Here is an 11578-nt window from a genome sequence, read left to right as displayed (position 1 = left end):
GAGGAGAACGTTCAATCCATGACCTCTTCACTAAGAGGTGTGCCGGTGATTATCAAATAAACAATTGTTTGATGGTCTTCACTAAGAGGTGTGCCGGTGATTATCAAATAAACAATTGTTTGATGGTGGATTTGATGACTTTATATTAAGAGGTAGTACCGTAGTAACCATTACATGCTAGCGTTAAATCTCTTCTTTTTTTTTTTTTTCCTTGCTTTTTGAAACATTAATAGAGGAGAAACAGATCTGAATTAAGGCTCTTTTTGGTATCAATTCTCATTCTCTATTATGCCTATTTAAAATAAATAAGTACAAGAATTCATTTTTGGTCAAGAATGAATGGTTTGGTGATTTTTCGAAAATAATTTTTGAAATGGAAAATAAGTTTGGTGTCAAGTAAGTTAATGAGTAAGGGGAAAAGAGGTAGATTGTTATAAGAATGGTATTGACTATTTTACCCTCATCTTACTTATAGAACTTTAAGTAAACTTACACAAATGAAGATAATGAAATTCTCATCATAATCCATAATGGACAAAAAGTTCATTATGAATTTTGGAGGTTTTTTTATTATTTTAAATAAAAATAAAATTCAAAATAGATGCCAAACAATTTAAAATAATGAAAATTTCTCATAATTGATACCAAAAAGAGCCTAAGTCCAGCCACTATATCCATTCCCTCATCACACCTGTGAAATGACTCTCAACCTTCAAGTTCGAACATGGTGTCACAAATTTTCAATCGCAAGAATTTGGGAAGACATTTTTCTCATACAATCTTGCACCAATAATTTTTATTGAAATATTATTTATAAATTATATGGTACCAGCATTCGATATGTTATTAACACACCAACCCCACATACGATGTGAAAATAGGGATCGCTGACATACCCAACCTTTTTTCTCCCCCGAATATTACAGAAGGAATTATCTAGAAACATCAACTAGAAGGATTTGAAATGACATATTTTCAATGTACAAATTCTAGGTAAAGGTGCCAAAAAAAAAAAAATAAAAAAAAAAAAAAGGCAAAGGTGAAAATATGTCCAATGTTCAAGTTGCATGCACACATCCCAATTACTATCCAGTCTTTATATTGAGCGTAAGAATTCCTACTGTTCCACAAACACCTAAAATTCTTGTAGATGAGGGTTTCAAATCAAATCGTTTACATCCAAACTATGAAAACCATTTAATACACTTCAGTGTTGAGACGAAAAACAGATTTTAGCAAAGAAAAAGAAACCATGATCAAGAGTAAAGAAATAATTCTTCTATATCAGAGTATGAAGATATGTCCATCTAATGGTTAGATTGATATAAATTGATGATATCACAAACCGGTAGGACAAAATCCCTTACAACACCCCTCACCAGTAGAAGTTCAATTCAAACACCCTAGAGTGAGCTCAGCTCAATGATGGAAAGATATGGCATAAAAGGTATACAGGGATACTTATATAAATATACATGCATTACTGTAAATGGGCGTACCTTGACGCAAGGGATAAGTTGCACAGTTGCAATATTTTAGTTGCAGACACAAAAATTGAAACAGCCTAAGGTGAACAAAAATAACACCAGCAGGTGGAATAAATAAAACTTATCTAGATTGATATTCACCTCCCCGGTTTGTCACACAGGATGACAAAGATCCTGCTAAACATGGTTTCAAAGGTCGGACCATGATAGGCTCACCCCTTTCTGATTCTCCTAACAATTCTGAGGTCAGCCACGCAAGCTGCTTGATCTTCATTGCATATCAACATCATCTTGTGGAAGGATATTACAGCAGTTCCTCTGCAATATTAGTTCCAACTGCCAAGCATTTACACTTCATTTCAATAAGACTAATTTTCAATATCAGAGCTTCTACGACATTCATCGACAAGAGCAAGTGTCAACATCTCCGTGCAGAACTGATCATCCGCTTGTAGCCACAAAGCCTGATCAGGACAGACCACCATAAAAAGACAGATCATAAAATTCGTTTTATATATTCTTTAATAAAATGGCACACTGGAATGCATAAGGCTGTTTCCTGCCTTGAAACCATGACTACTTGATAACAATGAGACAATCTTCACCATTGCACCAAGGCCCACCATCACAGTGTGGGTTGCTTTTCCACTCACATTTTGAGCATGTAGTTCACTAACACGCTCTCTAACCATGTAAGCCACTTGTGGACAGAACTGTTTCTCGTCATGAATGGTATGGTATGGGAAATACCCCCAACACTCCTTCCCCCATCCCCCCCCCCCCCCCCACACACACAAAAAAAAGAAGAAGAAGAAGAAGAAGAAGAAGAGAAAGAAAAGCACACACAGATATAAGTACTTTGAGAAACCCTTGATCTTCATTTAAAAGAACAGAATGAATGATGAATAGCAACAAATAGAAGTCTAAAACAGCTTACCTTGTGGTAATATGTAATCGCAGCATCAAAATTATCCTGCACAGAAAAATTCGAAGTCATCAACACTCAACAGTATCCAGATCCAAATAACAAATAATTAAAAAGGTGTCAGACAGAATACAAGATAATAAGTCTGCAGTATGTGAGCTTTCCACCAGATCATTTCCATTTTCAAGTACCATTTTTAATTTGATAAAAGAGTAGTTGCATGGAGGTAGATTCCATAAGTTCATGTACCCAGAGATTTTGGTCCAAACCTTGCAACCAAACCTTTTCTTGAAAAAGAAAATACGAATTATAGACTATTTGCCATTTTCACTAGAAACTTGCAATTCAGTTTGATGCAGACTGGTAAAATTCGGAATCTTCCAAAAAGGCATTATTTTCATTTTCAGTTAATTTTCTCATTTAAATAAAAACACAAGTTGCATTCCTTTTAGACCGTCTCATGTACATTGAATTGGTTTTTAGATTCTTCAACCCTTATTTCAAGAGATTGAAGGGATTTTGGTTTGGAGACCAAATCTACTTCTAAACAAGTCAGATTTTCTTTCAGATCTTTTTAGAGAAACATGGCCATATATTTTTCCCCTTTTGCTAAGGGGATTGGATAAATACAAAATTTTCAAACTTCTGTTGCCTGCTCTTCTGGAGAATAAAGGGGGAAGGAGCGTACCACTTTTGAAGAATATATGTAATTCTCTATATTTGCAGGTCAGCTGGTAAAAGCGACCGAGCAACTCCTTATAAGGTATTACAATTTGGCAGCTCCACCTTGTTTTCACAACCCACACTGCTAAGTATGATATTACTTTCTAACAAACCTTTGCCTCTTTTCTCTGAAGAAAACTGACAACAGAATTACACATAGGAGCTTATGGCAAAGTCAGATGCACATGAACTTATGATGGAAATGAGTCCAGTAATACATGTTGATTTGCTTCAGATGATTTTGGTCAACTGGTCATAACGTGACAACCATCAATAATCAGACATCATTTCCGTTCTTAAGTATCTGGTTGAAAATAGATACAGATATTAAAATTGGAGATCAGAGAACAGACAGATTCATTTACATTCTAGTAGAATCAGTTTGAGTTCTGGCAACTTGTTCAGGAGCTCAATGTGGTAACTTTTCATGGATCAAGTATCATACGTCACCTTAAAGATAAGTACAGAAAGAAGACGAGAAAAACCGAGTCAGTTGAGCTCTAAGCTTTCATTTGTTTAATATGGAAAGATCTTAACGGCTTGAAAATTTCCCTAAAAAGTTTGTCCCATCTTCTGCTGCCAAAAATCACACATCCAAATAAATCCCTAACATCAAATTATGGAAAGATTCTGATCTAAACTGTCTTAACAGCCGTTCATCATAACTTGTAAAGACCTGTGCGGTTTATCAAGATTCAAATCCATGTGCTTTTTATCTCTAGAATCATGGTTTCTAACTTGATCCAAGTGTTTCAAAATGGACTGGGAGATCAGTGGATCAATACTAAATAATAGTACATACTGGATTATCTTTCCAGTGGCAACATCATATTGATCAAAAGTGGGTCTCTGAGTCCTATCAATGAATCAAGATCTGGATTTGACCATAGAACAAAATTCAGTTGAAACTTTGCGAAATTTCCACCAAAATTTTCCATTTTGGGAACCTTGAAATGAAAAACTAAGGGACCGAAAAAAATCCCAAGTTTCAATCAAAACTGTCGAAACTCGTTGAAACCTGGTTCAACCCAGCTAGACCAGCGGGATCATGAGAAAATTTTTTTTTCCAAATTTCGTGGGAAACATGGGAAATTTCGGGGAAACCTAGGAAATTTCGTGGAAACCTGGGAAATGTCGTAGAAACTTGGGAAATTTCGTGGAAACTTGGGACATTTTCAGGCAAGTTATGTAGCTTTCCCAAATTTCAATTTTTTTTGTTTCTTTCATGTTTCCCCAAATACCACGACAAATACCCCATCCATCAGGACTTCCCTATCCAAATTGCGTATTCCCTCATACTAGTTATCTTAGGCATGTTGATGACTAGACTTATAAAGTTACAGTTGTCAATTACCTTGACAACCATAGGCATAAAATGTCATGGGATGTCTATGTTTGTTGGTTGGAGGAGAGAATGTTACAGGCATAGTACTACTCAACTCACAGGATGGATCCACTCTTGGCACTAAGTTGTACTTCCTTTTATTGTTAGTTACTTTGTATTTGATGTTTTGAAGTTAGAAATTATATATTGAATGTTATGTACTTAGGGCCTATTTGGTTACATGAATCCAGATATTTGAAATCTCTAGATTCACAAATGAGACATTTATACCCGTTTGGTTGTGTGAATCCCTGGATTCATGTAATCTTGGAATTTTCCTTTTTACACTAAAAACGTGAATTTGTAGATTTATGGGTTATGAGATTTCACCTCACTATAAAAGTGCTAAACATTTAAACCATGACTCCATAGATGTTTTTTCAAGATGAATCTACAAATTTCATTTGAAAGATTCAAGCTAACCAAACAATTAATTTTATGAACCATGACTCCATAAATTTGAAATCTATAGATTTGAAATTTCTAGATTTTTTAAATCTCCAGACTCAAGTAACCAAATAGGCCCTTAAGCAGTTAAGTTTATAGTGTACTTCTCGGACAACTCTACATTGATGTTATGTACATTGAATGACATATTTACATTGATTTTTTTAACAAAATACAACCAATGTGCTCTTTATACTTTAATTAACTTAAATGCAGAGTCTCACCCTAAAATATTCCCTAAAACCTGTCGAATCTTGCACAAAAAAGTCCCAAGTTTCCTCGAAATTTCCCAGTTTCCCACCTAGGTTTCCCATTTTCACCTAGTCGAAACTTGAGTTTCCCTCAAATTTTTTTCTATGGATTTGAATGGACCAGCAATTTCTATACTCAAACCATGACTACAACAGAAATCATAATACTGTAGACGAAGTAAACCTCAGATGTTCAAAATCCAAAATGAGTATCAGAGTACCTGTAGGTGGTAAGTGTATGCTAGGCCTGCGTATGTGCTCAAACTTTTTGTCGACAAGGCAAGTGCTTTCTCATAGCATGAGATTGCATCATGATACATCCTGTTTCATACCAGAATTGTTATGGTTATTATCTATGGTCAGATAATCAAACAGATAATCTACAAATTCAGTTCTGAAGTTCATTTTAGCAAAATGGCAGCATTGGAGCAAAGAATACTTGCCCAAAATTTACACAAATAAAAGAAAGTGGTAGAAGAGGAAGAAAAAGGGAGAAAAGAATAGTTGAGAGAGAGAAGTCCACCATCAGATATCAACAATCTGAACCAATAATCAGTTTTCTACTATTACAACCAGAATAGAAATTAGATATACCTGCAGTTTAGAACATACAATAAATCCAGGGAGAGAAAAATTGATCTTTTTAAAGCTAAACCATTTCCTGAACGGTACCAAGTCTATAAACATGGTTTAGTTGTGTCAGCCAATTTCAAAGTTCAAAACACATTGTTGGCACTGCACTTTAGGCATGTGGTGTAATATAACAATAATTCCATAATTATGCTTATATGCAAGATAGGAGCCATATCCAAATTATGCCAGCAATGACCTAATATGAGAACCAACATATACACCACATACAGGAAAGCAGTATAATGAGAGGCAATAATGGAGAAGGAATTTTAGCATTTGCTGGGAAATGTGAAGTTTGATCAGTGCTGCATATGGAGATGGAAGCAGTTTGGAGAGGAATTTATCTGTGAATAGAAAAATAGACTCAATTCAGATTTCCATGGGATCAGATTCTTCGTTAGTTGTTGCAATTCTTGATGAAAAGATTCTAGGACTCTGGACAGACCAAGTGCTGAAGCACAGAATTATGACTCTCATGACGCACCTTTCAAGAGTGGAAATAATTCATATTTTGAGGCACGTGAAGAGAGCTGCCAGTTAGATGGCTGCAATGGAGACCAGGAGAGCTGAACTAATTCTAGAAGCTTCAAAGTTTACTAAGAGATTGGAGAGCATAGTTTGGAACGATATGAAAAGGTTACCTACCATAAAGGTTTCAGTTGGTTTCATTTTGAACGGGTTACCTCCCCTTTGGCTAAGTCTGTTTAGCTCACTGATTAAGAGATTTTTTGGTATATTTGTTATAATACAAGACGGGTTACTAATCCAAAAGAAGAGAATGCCACATATGATGTTATACAAGCGCATTCATCAAAAAAGCAAGGGTCAACTGGGTCTACTCTTATCTTCTCTGCTCTGACTCCTTTTGGATTGTCCCCATGCACTCCAACCCTTGTTGGGTTTGGCGCAAGCTCCTCCTTTTGAGACCAACGGCCCTAGCTGCCATCTCTTTCCCTATCTCTTCAGGCTCCTCCACCTCCTTTTGGCTCGACCCGTGGCATCCGATGGGTATTCTTTTCACCTTGTTAGGTCATCACACAGTTTAAGATACCTGCATTCCCAAATCTACCCCTGTGTCTGCCTTCATCCTTAATGGCTCTTGGGGTCCCCCCCCCCCCCCCCTAGTCTCACACAAGTTTGGGTCACCCTCCCCCCTCTCTGCCACCCCTTCCAATACCACTGTTTGGATCCCTTCCCCTTCTAAAACATTCTCCACTTCATCTTCTGGAACCTTTTATGTGCCCCCACCCGCAAGCCCCCTTGGCCCGCTCTGGTCTGGTTCAAAAGTCATATCCCTCGTCACTCCCTGACCCTTTGGAGAGCCCTCCACCTTGCCCTCCCTACCCAATCCTTTCTCATTGGCCGTCACATCCCAGTTAACCCCAACTGCATCCTTTGTTGGAATGGTTTAGAGGACATTTAGCACATTTTCTTTTCCTGCCCTTTCTTTAGTTCCCTCTGGAGAAAAACCCTTGCTACCATTTGGCCCGGTAGAGGCGTTCTTTCGGTTTTGCTAGAGATTGGTCTTGGGTTATGAGAAATTACTTTGGCTCTTCTATTTGTGACCGAATAGGTAGGCTAGTCTTTAGTGCTACTGTCCATCACTTTTGGTAGGAGCTAAATCTTAGGAGACGGACTTCCAAATCCCGTTCCCTAGACACGATTTGGAAGGCCATCCATTTTGATGTTTCGGCTAGGTTCTCCTCTCTCCCCCATTCCCCGGTTGTTGATTCGCCAAGGAACATGCTTATTGTTGTATCCTGGGGTCTTAGTTCTTATTTTCTTCTTTCCCCCTGAAGGTTGTTTTCCTTTGTTCTTTCCTTTGTCTTAATATAATTATTTATTCATCCAAAAAAAAAAACATAAACTTGCAAGGGGTCAAAACACAATATGGTATTAGCATGCTGTCACAAGGCCATTACGGATGCCTGGGTGTCCTTGGCTTTTCCGTGTGGTAGCCTTGACAGCTATGTCAATGACCAAAAAATTAATATCATAGAATTAGAGGTTTTGTCCTAACATAGTGCTTGATACAAATGTTTGGTCAATGAAAATTGAAATGCATCACCGGCCTCTACAAAAGTTTTAAATCGCACCCGCAGTCAAAGGGTTAGTTGAAAGCATAAAACAGATATTTCACTGTTATGTCAGCTTCGAGTCCAAAACCTTGGATCACCTAAATTCCTCTGCAGCAGTAAGCTGTTTCTCAGCTTGTTTCTCTTCCCTTCCCACCTACCAACCCACCCTGAACCCAAAAAGATATATTGAAAACAAAAACTCTAAGAGGCTGTGTTTGTTTGCAAAGGTGGGGTGGGAAAAAACATGTGGGCCCCATGTGTAATGGGGTGACGGAGAAGGAAATGAAAGAATTTTGTGGAAAAGTGTTAAATGTCGGTCCCACTTTTTGGTTTTCCACACTTTTCTACAAAATCCCACAGTTTTTTTGTGGGGTTTTGAAAAGGCATGGGGTGGGAAAGTTAGTATGCCACCTCACCAGACAAGCTTCCTCTCTAACTTTCCCACCCCCATCAACCAAACAAACCACACTTTTGGGATTTAATGGAAAATTTTATTTTTTCAAAATTATTCACATCCCAACTTTATTCTAGCAAACAAACGCAGCCTAAGAGAGACAGGGAGGGGAACAGAATCGTCCATCATAGACCCTACTTCAGTTTTTTGAGGGCAAAATCCAACATGTATCCATTTATTCCATTATCATGTCACATGAAAACCAAAAGGATACTGTCAGTTAACATGCAGGTAAAAGTCCAACAAAGACCATATAACCAGTATGAATAACAAAAGCAGAGCACCAGCAACAAGAAGATAAATAAAACTCATACGAAACTGATTACAAACAAACAATTCCATAACAATGAAACACTCCAGTGTCTCCACAATATTCCCTAATCATCAATAAACAGAAATTCACAAATTTAACATGCAAGAAGACCCCACTCCTGGTGGTTCCTCCATATAACCCTCCATCTTATTGGATATCATTCCCCCCACCTCCTTTTGCCCTGCCCTCCACAACCTTGTTTCATTGCTTCAGTAAATAAGTACGGGAAAAAAGAGTGTATATAAACCAGAAGTGATTGCTCATTGAACAAACAAAAGAACCAAACTATCTAAATACAGTTTCAAACATCCAGTGTCAAAGTTCCCAAGGCTTTTCTTTTATTCTGATGACAAACAAAAATGTGAAGAGCACAAAATCCATCAATGTGAATCTGTTCTAGATCCCAAGAGTTTTAGAAGGATGCAAAAGTTTGTGATAAACTCATAAAAACTCATCCTAGATGGATAAGATTTGTGGCTCATATGTATTAAAATTTCATTAACAAAAGGAATTAAAATGAAATGTTATCAATATGTATTTGAGAAATAGAGTTGACAGTGACAATATGAGTAGAGTACTATTGCCATTTTACAAAAGTTGTACAGCACACATACTTAAGTTTCCTGAATGCATGTGCAAGATTCACCACAGTTGGTTCCCACATTTCGCTTAAACATGGAATTTGAGCCAACGTCTTCTCAAACCACCACACAGCTTTTTTATACCTAAAAACATATATAAAAAGATAAGTGAGTTTTGGTATTTTAACTAAAGTTATAATACAACAACAACAACAACAACAACAACAACAATAAGCCTTGTCCCAACTAAATGGGGTTGGCTACATGGATTCTTGCATTCCAATCAGTTATGCTTGAGGCCATGTTAGACACAAGGCCTAAGCAATGCATATCCTTTCTCACTTCTCTTAAGTTTATCTTAGGTCTACCCCTACCTCTTTTAGTCCCTTCAAACTGGATTATATCACTTCTCCATACTGGGGCATTTATAGGTCTCTGTTGAACGTAGCTATGCCACCTCAAACGACTTTCTTAAAGCTTATCACTTATGGGAGCAACTCCCAAACCAACTTTAATATGATCATTCCTTATCTTATCCTTCCTAGTTTTGCCACTCATCCATCTTAGCATCCTCATTTCTGCTACACTGAGTTGATCTATATGATTCTTTTTAACAACCCAACACTTTGCACCATACATCATAGCTGGTCAAATAACAGTCCTATAAAATTTTCCTTTAAGCTAAAGTTATAATACAATACGAAATTTGTCAAAAATCTAGCAAGTTTGAAATCATCAATAATGAAATCTGGAATAGTCAACCAACTGAAAAGGCCAAGAGGGAATAAATACAGAATGCAGCCACACAATCATCTTCCACCCTGATTCTATGAAAGTAAAATTAGATCTTGTGCTAAGTAGAGATCAGTATTAGTGGGTGATGACTACTACTTGTTCATATCAATATAGAAGGTATTGTCGATGTCAAGTAGTAGGCAACTCTGTTATTAATGCATTGCCAAGGCAACACCTGGGCAATGCCTTGGTGATAAGGCATGTTATGGGCACCATAGTGACGGTGTGCCTTTTATACATGCAAAAATTCCATGCTTTATTCTTTAGGCAACACATATTGATGCCTTCCAGCGCAGTATCTTTTCTCATTTTGTACTTAGATTTCATATTTTTGGATTTTTAAATGACCAAAATTTATTCCATAACACCACACAATCATATTATTGGTTGTATACTTTGTTACGAGAATCATGTGATCACTTAAAAATAAAGAATAAAAGATTAAAAAAAAAAAAAACTACCAGCAAAAGAGACCAGATAGATTGGGACTTTTTGGATTCATGTTAGAAGGGGGAAAAGAAAAAGAAACTCCATTCCTTACACACCATCAAAATCATTACTAGTTTAACATCATAGAGGTAGGTATAAAAACTACTTCCATTTTTATATTTATATATAAATCATAATCATATGCTATCATGCTATGTTGCTATTGTATTATGGTGAGACTAAAGTTCTTTTAAATGATAATATTTCATCATTATGACTCTTTAATCTCTATTTTAGCCTGTAAGTACAATTATGTAAGTTTTAGTATGTTATCTGTGCTGCATGAAATGATCATATTTAAGAAAATGTGAACTAATATGCTTTGTTCTCCAAGGCAATGCTTTGTGGCCCCCTAATTGCCACGGCGCTTAGGAAGTCCCCTAAACTCCTTAGTCACCTTGCCATCTTGATAACTATGGTTGGCATGAACACAATTTCTTCTAGCAAATAACCATTATTAGTAATAAGTAGGATCAGTTTACATTCCAAAACATTAGACTTATGCAAGTGGACAGCCTTTCATCCAGATATTTGTATTCAACAGGAAGCATATTCTGTTTAACAACAAAATCAATGAATAGTCATCCTACATGACTGGCTGGCTAGACAAGAACCAAATTATCTTGCAAGAATTGAACAAGAAGTTGTACTCAAACAAATACATTCATTACTCGATATGAAACTCATCAGAGTACTGTATGATACAAAGAAGAAGCATTTTGCAAGCTCAAGGTATCCTTACTCCTTCATGTGATATGCAACAACTCCAAGTTCATTATAAACCAGTGGATCAGAAGCGCAAATTGATTTAGCCTCCATGAAAAACTGAAGCAAAGGGAAAGAAAGAAGAAAAAAAGATTAGATTTTGGAATTTAATGATTGCATAGAAATAGTGTTTTTAGCCTTTCTTAAAACTTAGGAATTATACATATGCAGGTCCGACACCAAATTGGCTTATTATCCTTGGAAATCAACCTAGGGTAGATAGATATGGGGGTTGGGCCTTCTTTATATATTA

General features: G+C 36.6%; 1 protein-coding gene across 1 annotated transcript in view; it reads right to left on the bottom strand.

The window, feature by feature from the left end:
* Window positions 1-1037: 1037 nt before the first annotated feature.
* Window positions 1038-11578, bottom strand: part of APC6 (anaphase promoting complex 6) — a 28509-nt gene continuing 17968 nt past the window's right edge. The window contains exons 12-16 of the mRNA XM_089145679.1: window positions 11303-11385; window positions 9310-9420; window positions 5439-5538; window positions 2425-2460; window positions 1038-1951 (exon numbers count right to left, since the gene is read on the bottom strand). Coding sequence (XP_089001805.1) covers window positions 1856-1951; window positions 2425-2460; window positions 5439-5538; window positions 9310-9420; window positions 11303-11385 — 426 coding nt within the window. The 3' untranslated portion in view covers window positions 1038-1855. The remainder of the gene's footprint in view (window positions 1952-2424; window positions 2461-5438; window positions 5539-9309; window positions 9421-11302; window positions 11386-11578) is intronic.

This window comes from Hakea prostrata, chromosome 2, assembly GCF_041222555.1.
Source record: "Hakea prostrata isolate BN-2017 chromosome 2, UWA_Hpros_2, whole genome shotgun sequence".
In the NCBI taxonomy this organism is placed as follows: Eukaryota; Viridiplantae; Streptophyta; class Magnoliopsida; order Proteales; family Proteaceae; genus Hakea; species Hakea prostrata.
Note: the sequence above shows the minus strand (reverse complement) of the source record. Positions and strands in the feature narration are given on the sequence as shown.